A 15281-nucleotide genomic window follows, 5' to 3' on the forward strand; every position below is an offset into this window, starting at 1 on the left:
CGGACAACGCTGGGCCAATTGTGCGCCGCCCTATGGGACTCCCAATCACGGCCGGGTATGATACAGCCTGGAATCGAACCAGGGACTGTAGTGACGCATCTTGCAGTAAGATGCAGTGCCTTAGACCGCTGTGCCACTCGGGAGCAACTATGTATGGATGAATCATTATGACTAACATGGAAGAGTCTCATAAAATGTTCCTTACACAGCCCTGCCCAGCGTGACCCCTCCCCAGGCCACAAACTGCTTGTTGGAGAGGATGGGGGGCACCACGCCCAGGGCAGAGACCGGACCAGGGGCAGCAGGGTTCACCCCCTCCTCTGGTACCACCTGTCCCTTCAGAACCACCTCATACTGAGGACCAGACGGCAGCACCAGGATGGTCAGAACACTGGAGGGTCAAGCACAGAGAAACATCAGAACAGGAAGTATCATGAAAACACAAGGACACAGAACAACCACCCAGGGAGAAGTCTGAGCTGCCGGGACAAGGATACTAGAGCAACAGATGTACTTCAGAGTGTAATCTAACACTGAGTAATGTAGAAGATTACTCAGTTAGATTACACTCTGAAGTACATGTAGAAGACTTTCTACAAGGCTAGACGGTCAGAGCACTGAGTAATGTAGAAGGCTTTCCACAAGGCTAGATGTTCACAACACTGAGTAATGTAGAAGGCTTTCTACAAGGCTAGACGGTCAGAGCACTGAGTAATGTAGAAGGCTTTCTACAAGGCTAGATGTTCACAACACTGAGTAATGTAGAAGGCTTTCTACAAGGCTAGATGTTCACAACACTGAGTAATGTAGAAGGATTTCTACAAGGCTAGATGGTCAGAGCACTGAGTAATGTAGAAGGCTTTCTACAAGGCTAGATGTTAACAACACTGAGTAATGTAGAAGGCTTTCCACAAGGCTAGATGTTCAGCGCACTGAGTAATGTAGAAGGCTTTCTACAAGGCTAGACGGTCAGAGCACTGAGTAATGCAGAAGGCTTTCCACAAGGCTAGACGGTCAGAGCACTGAGTAATGCAGAAGGCTTTCTACAAGGCTAGACGGTCAGAGCACTGAGTAATGTAGAAGGCTTTCTACAAGGCTAGACGGTCAGAGCACTGAGTAATGTAGAAGGCTTTCCACAAGGCTAGACGGTCAGAGCACTGAGTAATGTAGAAGGCTTTCCACAAGGCTAGACGGTCACAACACTGAAGTGTGTAAAAAAAATAAAAAAATAAAAAAAGTACCTCTCTCGGTTCTTCCTGCCGCCCTGAGAGGTGAACGAGACCACAATGCCTTGCTCCTCCCCGGCACGCAGACACAGGTCAACAGGACTCACAGAGAAACAGCCATCACCACCGCTGTTCTGTAGACAAGCACCACACAGGAGGTCATACCAACAGTCAGCACCCCACAGGAGGTCATACCAACAGTCAGCATCACACAGGAGGTCATAGCAACAGTCAGCACCACACAGGAGGTCATATCAACAGTCAGCACCACCCAGGAGGTCATACCAACAGTCAGCACCACACAGGAGGTCATACCAACAGTCAGCACCCCACAGGAGGTCATACCAACAGTCAGCACCCCACAGGAGGTCATACCAACAGTCAGCACCCCACAGGAGGTCATAGCAACAGTCAGCAACATCCAGGAGGTCATAGCAACAGTCAGCACCACACAGGAGGTCATACCAACAGTCAGCACCATCCAGGAGGTCATACCAACAGTCAGCACCACCCAGGAGGTCATACCAACAGTCAGCAACATCCAGGAGGTCATACGAATAGTCAGCACCACACAGGAGGTCATAGCAACAGTCAGCAGCACCCAGGAGGTCATACCAACAGTCAGCAACATCCAGGAGGTCATACCAATAGTCAGCACCACACAGGAGGTGATACCAACAGTCAGCACCACACAGGAGGTGATACCAACAGTCAGCACCCCACAGGAGGTCATACCAACAGTCAGCACCACCCAGGAGGTCATACCAACAGTCAGCACCCCACAGGAGGTCATATCAACAGTCAGCACCACACAGGAGGTCATACCAACAGTCAGCACCGCACAGGAGGTCATAGCAACAGTCAGCACCACACAGGAGGTCATAGCAACAGTCAGCACCACACAGGAGGTCATACCAACAGTCAGCACCACCCAGGAGGTCATACCAACAGTCAGCACCACACAGGTCATACCAACAGTCAGCACCACCCAGGAGGTCATACCAACAGTCAGCACCCCACAGGAGGTCATAGCAACAGTCAGCACCACACAGGAGGTCATACCAACAGTCAGCACCCCACAGGAGGTCATAGCAACAGTCAGCACCACACAGGAGGTCATACCAACAGTCAGCACCACCCAGGAGGTCATACCAACAGTCAGCACCACCCAGGTCATACCAACAGTCAGCAACATCCAGGAGGTCATACCAACAGTCAGCACCACCCAGGTCATACCAACAGTCAGCACCACACAGGTCAAATCAATAGTCAGCACCACACAGGAGGTCATACCAACAGTCAGCACCCCACAGGAGGTCATAGCAACAGTCAGCACCACCCAGGAGGTCATACCAACAGTCAGCACCACCCAGGTCATACCAACAGTCAGCAACATCCAGGAGGTCATATCAACAGTCAGCACCACACAGGAGGTCATACCAACAGTCAGCACCACTCAGGAGGTCATACCAACAGTCAGCACCACCCAGGTCATACCAACAGTCAGCACCCCACAGGAGGTCATACCAACAGTCAGCACCACACAGGTCATACCAACAGTCAGCACCACACAGGAGGTCATAACAGTCAGCACCACACAGGAGGTCATACCAACAGTCAGCACCACACAGGAGGTCATACCAACAGTCAGCACCCCACAGGAGGTCATATCAACAGTCAGCACCCCACAGGAGGTCATATCAATAGTCAGCACCACCCAGGAGGTCATACCAACAGTCAGCACCACCCAGGTCATACCAACAGTCAGCAACATCCAGGAGGTCATACCAACAGTCAGCACCACACAGGAGGTCATAGCAACAGTCAGCACCACCCAGGAGGTCATACCAACAGTCAGCACCACCCAGGTCATACCAACAGTCAGCAACATCCAGGAGGTCATACCAACAGTCAGCACCACACAGGAGGTCATAGCAACAGTCAGCACCACCCAGGTCATACCAACAGTCAGCACCACACAGGAGGTCATATCAATAGTCAGCACCACACAGGAGGTCATACCAACAGTCAGCACCCCACAGGAGGTCATAGCAACAGTCAGCACCACCCAGGAGGTCATACCAACAGTCAGCACCACCCAGGTCATACCAACAGTCAGCAACATCCAGGAGGTCATACCAACAGTCAGCACCACACAGGAGGTCATAGCAACAGTCAGCACCACCCAGGAGGTCATACCAACAGTCAGCACCACCCAGGTCATACCAACAGTCAGCACCACACAGGTCATACCAACAGTCAGCAACATCCAGGAGGTCATACCAACAGTCAGCACCCCAAAGGAGGTCATACCAACAGTCAGCACCACACAGGAGGTCATACCAACAGTCAGCACCACACAGGAGGTCATAGCAACAGTCAGCACCACACAGGAGGTCATAGCAACAGTCAGCACCACACAGGAGGTCATAGCAACAGTCAGCACCACACAGGAGGTCATACCAACAGTCAGCACCACACAGGAGGTCATACCAACAGTCAGCACCACCGCTGTTCTGTAGACAAGCACCCCACAGGAGGTCATATCAACCAACACACCCTCCAGGCTTATCCAAACCACAACACACCCCCCCCAGGCAGGCTTATACAAACCACAACACACCCCCCCCAGGCAGGCTTATACAAACCACAACACACCCCCCAGGCAGGCTTATACAAACCACCCCCCACCTCCCAGGCAGGCTTATCCAAACCACAACACACCCCCCCCCGGCAGGCTTATCCAAACCACAACACACCCCCCGGCAGGCTTATCCAAACCACAACACACCCCCCAGGCAGGCTTATCCAAACCACAACACACACCCCCCCAGGCAGGCTTATCCAAACCACACCACACCCCCCAGGCAGGCTTATCCAAACCACACCACATCCCCCAGGCAGGCTTATCCAAACCACACACCCCCAAGGCTTATCCAAACCACACCCCCAGGCTTATCCAAACCACACCCCCAGGCTTATCCAAACCACACCCCCAGGCTTATCCAAACCACAACACACACCCCCAGGCAGGCTTATCCAAACCACACCACATCCCCCAGGCAGGCTTATCCAAACCACACCCCCAGGCAGGCTTATCCAAACCACACCCCCAGGCAGGCTTATCCAAACCACAACACATCCCCCAGGCAGGCTTATCCAAACCACACCACATCCCCCAGGCAGGCTTATCCAAACCACACCCCCCCCAAGGCTTATCCAAACCACACCCCCCAAGGCTTATCCAAACCACACCCCCAGGCTTATCCAAACCACACACCCCAGGCTTATCCAAACCACACCCCCCCAGGCTTATCCAAACCACACACCCCCAGGCTTATCCAAACCACACACCCCCAGGCTTATCCAAACCACACCCCCAGGCTTATCCAAACCACACCCCCCAGGCTTATCCAAACCACACCCCCCAGGCTTATCCAAACCACACCCCCCAGGCTTATCCAAACCACAGATCAAACAGGGAAGTAAAAGGGACAGAATACCTTGAGTTTCAGCTGAACATCAATGTTGCCTGCGTTCTTCAGAGGCAGAGTCTGCGTGCTGGACTGACCCAACGCTGCCGAGAGGTTAACATTCTGCCCCCCCCAAAAAAATGATATGAGGAAAGAATTACAGAAATGTCAACATCACACAAAAGGTCAACCCTAACTCTAATACGAATGTGTTATGAAGGCAATACAACACACTGGTTTCCCAGTTAAGCCCTGAATATAAAGACTAGTCTCATGTCAGCAGTGCTGCGGGTCAGTTCCTACCTGCAGGTCTTTAGGGGCGTGTACTCTGGCTGTTCCAGACCTGGCTCTGAGAGGGACGCTCCTGATCACATGACTGGGGCCTGGACAGTCCACCTCGATGTCCACCCGCGCACTGTACTCATCCGCTGGACCTAAATCACCTGTATGACATCACTGTACTCATCAGCTGGACCTAGACCACCTGTATGACATCACTGTACTCATCAGCTGGACCTAGACCACCTGTATGACATCACTGTACTCATCAGCTGGACCTAGACCACCTGTATGACATCACTGAACTCATCAGCTGGACCTAGATCACCTGTATGACATCACTGAACTCATCAGCTGGACCTAGACCACCTGTATGACATCACTGTACTCATCAGCTGGACCTAGACCACCTGTATGACATCACTGAACTCATCAGCTGGACCTAGACCACCTGTATGACATCACTGAACTCATCAGCTGGACCTAGACCACCTGTATGACATCACTGTACTCATCAGCTGGACCTAGACCACCTGTATGACATCACTGTACTCATCAGCTGGACCTAGACCACCTGTATGACATCACTGAACTCATCAGCTGGACCTAGACCACCTGTATGATACAATGACATCACTGTTCTCATCAGCTGAACCTAGACCACCTGTATGACATTAGACATCACATGACAAACATCAGCTGTGATTGGTGGCTGACTGGCATCTTCGTGTATTAATATTCATGGAGCCAGGACAGGGGTCATACCTGAACAGGACTGGTACTTCTGTGGAGCGTGGAAGTGGACCCAAACCATGAAGCTCTCTGGATTCTGAAATACAACAACATCCCTCAAACTACTCAGCTATTGAAGTCACAAGTCAGTGAGACAAGGTCACTCCAGGGTTACTCACCTCTCCGTAGCTGGCGTGCATCACGTGGTTCATGACGGACGGAGCGGCCAGTGATGTCAGAGTCCCCGCCTGCAGCAAGCCCTCCGCTGTCATGGCAACGGGACTCTTGGAGAAGGTGAAGCAGCGCCAGGCCGTGGCGTTCTAGAAATACGACATCACAAAAGACGATATCTATCAACGAGGGCTTGTACAGCCAAATATTTAAAAATATCTAAGTGTTTTTGAGTAACAGAAAGACATTAGGCCTGGAATTTCCGGATTTTAGGAGCAAGGCCATTTGGCATTTAAGTGGTGCCCGACAGCCTGGCATACCGAGCCTCAGGCGACAGCCTGGCACACCGAGCCTGGCATACCGAGCCTACTTCGACGAGTCCGTCTTCACGTGCAGCCTACTTCGACGAGTCCGTCTTCACGTGCAGCCTACTTCGACGAGTCCGTCTTCACGTGCAGCCTACTTCGACGAGTCAGTCTTCACGTGCAGCCTACTTCGACGAGTCCGTCTTCACGTGCAGCCTACTTCGACGAGTCCGTCTTCACGTGCAGCCTACTTCGACGAGTCCGTCTTCACGTGCAGCCTACTTCGACGAGTCCGTCTTCACGTGCAGCCTACTTCGACGAGTCCGTCTTCACGTGCAGCCTACTTCGACGAGTCCGTCTTCACGTGCAGCCTACTTCGACGAGTCCGTCTTCACGTGCAGCCTACTTCGACGAGTCCGTCTTCACGTGCAGCCTACTTCGACGAGTCCGTCTTCACGTGCAGCCTACTTCGACGAGTCCGTCTTCACGTGCAGCCTACTTCGACGAGTCCGTCTTCACGTGCAGCCTACTTCGACGAGTCCGTCTTCACGTGCAGCCTACTTCGACGAGTCCGTCTTCACGTGCAGCCTACTTCGACGAGTCAGTCTTCACGTGCAGCCTACTTCGACGAGTCCGTCTTCACGTGCAGCCTACTTCGACGAGTCCGTCTTCACGTGTAGCCTACTTCGACGAGTCCGTCTTCACGTGCAGCCTACTTCGACGAGTCCGTCTTCACGTGTAGCCTACTTCGACGAGTCCGTCTTCACGTGCAGCCTATGGCGATGCTGAGATGACTGTCAGAAGGACCTGATCAGGACCTCCTGAGTGGCCAAGTGGTCTAAGGCACTGCATGGCAGAGCCAGCTGTGCCACTAGAGATGCTGGGTTAGAGTCCAGGCTCTGCCGCAGCCGGCTGGGGCGGCACAGCGTCGTCCGGGTTAGGGGAGGGGTTTGGCCGGCAGGGATGTCTTTGTCCCATCACGCACTAGCGACTCCTGTGGCGGGACGGGCGCAGTGCAGGACCTGATCACATGACGAACGTTGACTAATAAGAATTGAGATGACTGACAGAGCCATGTGAGTGAGGTGCTTCGGAGCACGGCGACTGGCAGCGGGGAGAAGGGAATTATAATTATACTAATCCAAAGGGCACAACGGACACTTCGGCTGCAAGGAATGTACATTTTTTAGGGAGCATTACGGATGGCCACACAAGGGGACAATCGAGGGCCATGGCTGTTGAAATTGAGGGCAGCAGGACAAAGTTCTGCACAACTCAGACAGAAGAGTACTGACTCACACAACAGTTATTGTCCCGATGCTGCACTGCATATTAGTGCACGGTAATGCACCGCACGGCAATGCACCGCACGGCAATGCACCGCACGGCAATGCACCGCACGGCAATGCACCGCACGGCAATGCACCGCACGGCAATGCACCGCACGGCAATGCACCGCACGGCAATGCACCGCACGGCAATGCACCGCACGGCAATGCACCGCACGGCAATGCACCGCACGGCAATGCACCGCACGGCAATGCACCGCGCACGGCAATGCACCGCACGGCAATGCACCGCACGGCAATGCACCGCACGGCAATGCACCGCACGGCAATGCACCGCACGGCAATGCACCGCACGGCAATGCACCGCAATGCACTGCACGGCAATGCACTGCACGGTAATGCACTGCACTGCACGGCACTGCACGGTAATGCGCTCCACGGCAATGCGCTGCACGGTACTGCACTGCACGGCAATGCACTGCACGGCAATGCACTGCACGGTACTGCACGGTAATGCACTGCACGGTACTGCACGGTAATGCACTGCACGGTAATGCACTGCACGGTAATGCACTGCACGGTAATGCACTGCACGGTAATGCACTGCACGGTAATGCACTGCACGGTAATGCACTGCACGGTAATGCACTGCACGGTAATGCACTGCACGGTACTGTACTGCACGGTACTGTACGGTAATGCACTGCACGGTAATGCACTGCACGGTAATGTATTGTACGGTACTGTACTGCACGGTACTTTACTGCACGGTACTGTACTGCACGGTAATGTACTGCACGGTAATGCACTGCACGGTACTGTATTGTACGGTAATGTACTGCACGGTAATGTACTGCACGGTAATGTACTGCACGGTAATGTACTGCACGGTAATGTACTGCACGGTAATGCACTGCACGGTAATGCACTGCACGGTAATGTACTGCACGGTAATGTATTGTACGGTACTGTACTGCACGGTACTGTACGGTAATGCACTGCACGGTAATGTACTGCACGGTAATGCACTGCACGGTAATGCACTGCACGGTAATGCACTGCACGGTAATGTACTGCACGGTAATGCACTGCACGGTAATGCACTGCACAGTAATGCACTGCACGGTAATGCACTGCACGGTAATGTATTGTACTGTATTGCATGGTGATGTACAGTAATGTAGTGCATTGTATTGTATTGCATGGTAATGTAGTGCATTGTCTTACAGCACTGATAACCAGTCTAATAGGTACGGTAATGTATTGTACTGTATTGCATGGTACTGTATTGCATTGTCTTACAGCACTGATAACCAGTCTAATAGGTACGGTAATGTATTGTACTGTATTGCATGGTACTGTATTGTACTGTATTGCATTGTCTTACAGCACTGATAACCAGTCTAATAGGTACGGTAATGTATTGTACTGTATTGCATGGTACTGTATTGTACTGTATTGCATTGTCTTACAGCACTGATAACCAGTCTAATAGGTACGGTAATGTATTGTACTGTATTGCATGGTAATGTATTGTACTGTATTGCATGGTACTGTATTGTACTGTATTGCATGGTAATGTAGTGCATTGTCTTACAGCACTGATAACCAGTCTAATAGGCACGGTAATGTACTGCACGGTGATGTATTGTACTGTATTGCATGGTGATGTACTGCACTGTATTGCATGGTAATGTATTGTACTGTATTGCACGGTAATGTAGTATATTGTCTTACAGCACTGATAACCAGTCTAATAGGTACGGTGGCGTGAGTCCTGTTCAGCAGCTTCAGAGGGAGAGCTTTGGCACTGCCACCCGCCAGGTCTCCGAAGTCCAGACTGCCACACTTCCCCGCATCCACCTGGAGAGGAGAAACCACCCAGGACACAGTGTGTTACAGTGGAGAAACCACCCGGGACACAGTGGAGAAACCACCCAGAACACAGTGTGTTACAGTGGAGAAACCACCCAGAACACAGTGGAGAAACCACCCAGAACACAGTGGAGAAACCACCCAGAACACAGTGGAGAAACCACCCAGAACACAGTGGAGAAACCACCCAGAACACAGTGGAGAAACCACCCAGAACACAGTGGAGAAACCACCCAGAACACAGTGGAGAAACCACCCAGAACACAGTGGAGAAACCACCCAGAACACAGTGTGTTACAGTGGAGAAACAAAATAACTGATATCAACCAACTGGAACAGAAACCTTGAGGTTTTACACAACTGTTATTTCAAAATACTGAAATATAAGAACAAACAAACCAAACAGGAAGTATGCCCACGTAGTAGGTGTCCTTCCTGTCCTGACATGGACTCAAAGCTCACTAACGATCGACATAAGTCGATCTTGGGATTCAAGCCAACAACTGATCAGCCACACCCCCCTTACCTCCAGAGCAGGGTTCTCTGCCATGGCGACGAGGACCACCCTCTTGGCGAACACCTCGGCGCGGGCGACAGCCTGGGCCTCAGCGGAGGCAGGCCAGGAGGAGACGCTGAGGACAGCTTGGTACACCCCGGCCTGAGGTGGGATGAACAACACCTTCTGCTCCTCCGTGCTCTTAGGGCCAATGATGGTCTTGTTCTTCACTATCAGCCACTGGTACGGGAATGAATCAACCTGGGTGGGACAGGAAATGGTCATTACGGTTCGACAGCAGTTCCTAGTTCTTCACTATCAGCCACTGGGACGGGAATGAATCAACCTGGGTGGGACAGGAAATGGTCATTATGGTTCGCCAGCAGTTCCTAGTTCTTCACTATCAGCCACTGGTACGGGAATGAATCAACCTGGGTGGGACAGGAAATGGTCATTATGGTTCGCCAGCAGTTCCTAGTTCTTCACTATCAGCCACTGGGACGGGAATGAATCAACCTGGGTGGGACAGGAAATGGTCATTATGGTTCGACAGCAGTTCCTAGTTCTTCGGAGTGGTTACATTTCTGGGACAATTTATTGGCTCTCAATTTGCTTAAAATATTCTCCAGCATTTTTTTTTTTTTTTTTACATATACACATTTGTTGACACTATTTCAGACCATACAATTCTCTTTACAAATGTCCTCTTTACAAATGTATTAGAAACAAAATGACACCTTCTCTCCGTTGATGGCCAGACTGGTGACGGTGATGGAGACCTGCTGCCAGCGCTCGGAGGGGTTGAAGATGCCCAGTGAGGTCTGAGAGGAGATGCCCACACAGCAGGCATGGGGGAACCGCAGCTCCTCAGGGATCACGACCTGGGCTGGAGGATTGGAGAGAGGGGTCCAGGGTTATCTTAAAGCTTACAAAATGACATGTATTTAAAAATCACTCAAGAGTGAGATGAACCGTTTTGAACTCTTCCTACTGCAACACACCCTCTTATCTCGAGTGATTCAAGAGAACATTCCAGAACTGATTGAAGACTTACCTGTGGGTTCAGGAAGGCTGCCGTCAGACCATGAGGCTACACAGTGTTGGTTGTAAGGGTTCCCCTCCATCAGTCCTGGGTCCAAGGGTTTGAGGTGGGGGTTAGAGCAGTGGTACAGACCCCCGGGACCTCCTGGTCCACCTGGCCCAGAGACACCCAGACCCCCAGAGCTGTGGAGGTGTCTGACTGAGGGGTCAACGTTGGGTCCTAACCGTGAGGACATAGCGTGACCATACAGGCCGTTCCCTGCTACTGCCATGTGGTGGTAGGGAGCAGGCAGAGGGAGACCAGGGTGTAGAGCTCCATCCGAGCCCAGGTTCTGCTGTGCCAGCTGGGAACTGAAGAGGGAGCGCCCCGTCAGGAGGCTAGGGACCCCTGGAGGCAAGTCCACCATGGAGCCCTGGGGCTTGAAGCTGGAGATGGGCATGTAGCACAGGTCCTCGGAGGAAGGCAGGCCGAAGCCCGTCCTGGCCCCAGGATAGACCTCACTCCCCTGGGCTGAGACTCCAGACCACTGCTGGTTCCCCTGGCCACCCATACCGCTGGGCTGCTGGATGTTCAGGTTGCTGGAGTAGCCAGAATCCAACGTGGTGAGAAGGTGTGAGTTGGGTTCAGAGTGGCGTTTCTGCTGGTTGTAGTCTCTATTGTTCCCACAGTGATAGTTACACTCACTCTGGCTGCGTGTGAAGCCCAGACCGGAACCACTCCGCAGGTCTACCGAGCCACTACGAGGACCGTTCGAGTGGTGAGGAGACTCTGGGTTATTGGACTGTCTAGGAGGGCAGAGGACGTCTGTAGAGCGGTGAGGAGGTAGCTCTTGACCTGTAGGACTCTGGGTATCAGCCCCTTCTACTGGCGGGGTGGGACTGGCCCTGATGATAGTGGTGCTCAGAGACATGGTGCCATGACTCTGGGGAAGGGAGAGAGAGATCACGCAGTCAGTTGGTTATTCCTTCTTGTAGTAACTCCACGACATGACATAGCTGAGGATTTCCAGGCAGATGACCGTCATTCAACAACGATCAAGACAAGCACCCAAAACTCAAGGTTACTTCACCTCGGTTCTCTGATAATGAGAGATTCAGCGCCGTCAGAAAATATTCACATCCCTTTGACTTTTTCCACAAAATACTTTGTAAAATGTCAAAGTGGAAGAAAAACGTGAACATTTGTAAAACATTTCTGTAAAAATAAATCACTCATATATGTTGCCTAGACAAGTCTTCAACCCCCTGAGTCAATACATGTGGACAGTGATTACTGCTGTGAGTCTTTCTGGGTAAATCTAAGAGCGTTCCACACCTGGATTGTGCAATATTGGCCCATTCTTCTTCATGTTCTGTCATATGGGTTGCTGATCATTGCTAGACAACTATTTTCAGGTCTCGCCATAGATTTTTAAGCAGAATTAAGTCAAAAGTGTAAACTTGGCCACTCAGAAACATTCACTGGTCTTATTGGTAAGCAAGATTTGGCCTTGTGTTTTTGGTTATTGTCCTGCTGAACGGTGAATCCCAGCGTCTGGTGGAAAGCAGACAACCAGGGTTTCCTCTAGGATTTTGCCTGTGATAAGCTCCATTCTGTTTCTTTCTATCCTAAAAAAAACTCCTTAACGATGACAAGCATACCCATAACATGACGCAGTCACCACAATGCTTAAAAATTATGAAGAGTGGTACTCAGTGTTGTGTTGTATTGGATTTGAACCAAACATAACACTTTGTATTCAGGACAGAAAGTTAATTGCTTCGCCACATTTGTTTTGCAGTTTTACTTTAGTGCCTTGTTGCAAACAGGATGCATGTTTTGGAACATTTGTTTTCTATACAGACCTTTTCACTATGTGAATTAGGTTAGTATTGTGGAGTAACTACAATGTTGATTCATCCTCAGTTTTCTCCTATCACAGCAATTAAACTAACTGTTTTGAAGTCACCATTGAAATCACTGAGTGGTTTCCTTCCTCTCCGGCAACTGAGTTAAAAAGGACGCCTGTATCATTTTAGTGACTGGGTGGTGTATCAATACACCCAAAGTGTAATTATTAACTTCACCATGTTCAAAGGGTTATTCAATGTCAGATTTCTTTTATTTTGAGCCATCTACCAACAGGTACCCTTCCTTACGAGGCATTGGAAAACCTCCCTTGTCTTTGTGGTTGAATCTGTGTTTGAAATGCGCTGCTTGACTGAGGGACCTTAGATAATTGTATGTGTGGGGTACAGAGATGAGGTAGTCATTCAAAAATAATGTTAAACACCATTATTGCCCACAGAGTGAGTCCATGGAAATTATTATGTGACGAAAGGACATTAATAAGACTGAACTTACCTAGACTTGCCATAACAAAATGGTCGAACACTTAGACTCAAGACATGTCAGCTTTTCACCGTTTATTAATTTGTAAAACAAAATAAACACACAACATCTGTCAGAGACCTGTCCTCTGATCATTCTCAAGCCTCTAGAGTCCTTTCCATCTTGCAAGCCGGGAAACGCAGTGAGAATCTCTCGCTCATCATCAGCGAACCGAGCTTACGCAAGTAACAGTTCACTTTCAAAAAGTTGTTTTCGATATCTCACCGTGGGAAAGAGGAAGCCTCCGTATCATAGACATGCACTCCGAAGCCATGGTCGTCTGACAGAGGACCGTATGAGGGAAAGCCCAAAATACTGAATCGCAAACAGATGCCTTTGACAGTGCCCATGAGGTACCCACACCTCTGGTGGAATGAGCCATCAAGCCCTCTGGGGTAAACCCTTTCCATTATAACACAACAGCCTGCAGTATCAATCCAGTGGTTTGTCGTGGACAGGAGGGACCTCCCTTTGGCAGGGTTAGGTAACAAGCTCACCTTGGATAACCGCGGGGGAAAGTTGTCTCCCTTTGTATTCACTGAGTCCTCCAAGACACCGGTCTGTTAGTGGAGCCAGAGGGCCTTCTGGGAGGTGACATGTTGTATTGTCACTGAGTCCTCCAAGACACTGGTCTGTTAGTGGAGCCAGAGGGCCTTCTGGGAGGTGACATGTTGTATTTTCACTGAGTCCTCCAAGACACTGGTCTGTTAGTGGAGCCAGAGGGCCTTCTGGGAGGTGACATGTTGTATTGTCACTGAGTCCTCCAAGACACTGGTCTGTTAGTGGAGCCAGAGGGCCTTCTGGGAGGTGACACTTGGATGCAACAGATACTTGTTGTTGATATGGGCAGTGTTAACACACGGTGGTTTGGGGACAGTGCTTGGTGGCGACTGGAAATGTGTCCTCCTGGCCCGGCTACTTGAAGGAGAGTCGGGGGATGAGCTGTGGTACGGAGGGCACTTCGGGGTTGAGACTCTCACTGCGCATGGAAATGAGCCGCTGCACGCCAGGCAGGGTTTTAGGAGCATAGAGGTGCCTCTCGATTTTCCCTTTGCCGGGATAACAGTCTGTGGTTGGAGTGGCTAGCTTGCTTTCCAGCTAGCTAGCTTTGCAACGTGGACTTGCGTAGGCAAGTCAGTTAAGAACAAATTCTTATTTTCAGTGACGGCCTAGGAACAGTGGGTTTACTGCCTGTTCAGGGGCAGTACGACAGATTTGTACCTTGTCAGCTCGGGGGTTTGAACTTGCAGCCTTCCGGTTACTAGTCCAACGCTCTAACCACTAGGCTACCCTGCCGCCCCACATTACTATCCCCAGTTATTGCCATAAGCTAGCTAGCGTTGACAGATGAAGTGTTCCAGCTGGCTAGCCATGGGGATCTGCGCGTTGACAGATGAAGCGTTCCAGCTGGCTAGCCATGGGGATCTGCGCGTTGACAGATGGGAGCGTTCCAGCCAAAGGGATCTGCGCGTTGGCAGATGGAGCGTTCTAGCCAAAGGGATCTGCGTGTTGGCAGATGGAGCGTTCCAGCCAAAGGGATCTGCGTGTTGGCAGATGGAGCGTTCCAGCTGGCTAGCCATGGGGATCTGCGTGTTGGCAGATGGAGCGTTCCAGCTGGCTAGCCATGGGGATCTGCGCGTTGGCAGATGGAGCATTCCAGCTGGCTAGCCATGGGGATCTGCGCGTTGACAGATGGAGCGTTCCAGCCAAAGGGATCTGCGCGTTGACAGATGAAGCGTTCCAGCTGGCTAGCCATGGGGATCTGCGCGTTGACAGATGGAGCGTTCCAGCCAAAGGGATCTGCGCGTTGGCAGATGAAGCGTACCAGCCAAAGGGATCTGCGCGTTGACAGAAGAAGCGTTCCAGCTGGCTCGCCAAGTTAGCTTAAGCCTCACGGCATGGGTTAACCAAGTCGGGATGGCTAGCCATGTCACGTCAGCTATCACCGGAGACAGAAGTAGAAAACACATTTTCCTTTCGCTAAGTACCGAACACTATGGACTCCATTGACCTCACGGTTTTG

The 15281-nt window shown here is 51.2% G+C and overlaps 1 protein-coding gene across 1 annotated transcript in view; it reads right to left on the reverse strand.

Moving 5' to 3' along the window:
* LOC135519877 (uncharacterized) overlaps nt 1-15281 on the reverse strand; it is a 134555-nt gene that overhangs the window by 32449 nt on the left and 86825 nt on the right. The window contains exons 32-41 of the mRNA XM_064945078.1: nt 10901-11810; nt 10584-10732; nt 9877-10107; nt 9213-9338; nt 5890-6030; nt 5744-5807; nt 5003-5142; nt 4730-4822; nt 1242-1360; nt 206-391 (exon numbers count right to left, since the gene is read on the reverse strand). Coding sequence (XP_064801150.1) covers nt 206-391; nt 1242-1360; nt 4730-4822; nt 5003-5142; nt 5744-5807; nt 5890-6030; nt 9213-9338; nt 9877-10107; nt 10584-10732; nt 10901-11810 — 2159 coding nt within the window. The remainder of the gene's footprint in view (nt 1-205; nt 392-1241; nt 1361-4729; nt 4823-5002; nt 5143-5743; nt 5808-5889; nt 6031-9212; nt 9339-9876; nt 10108-10583; nt 10733-10900; nt 11811-15281) is intronic.

This window comes from Oncorhynchus masou, chromosome 29 (assembly GCF_036934945.1).
Source record: "Oncorhynchus masou masou isolate Uvic2021 chromosome 29, UVic_Omas_1.1, whole genome shotgun sequence".
Taxonomy (NCBI): domain Eukaryota; kingdom Metazoa; phylum Chordata; class Actinopteri; order Salmoniformes; family Salmonidae; genus Oncorhynchus; species Oncorhynchus masou.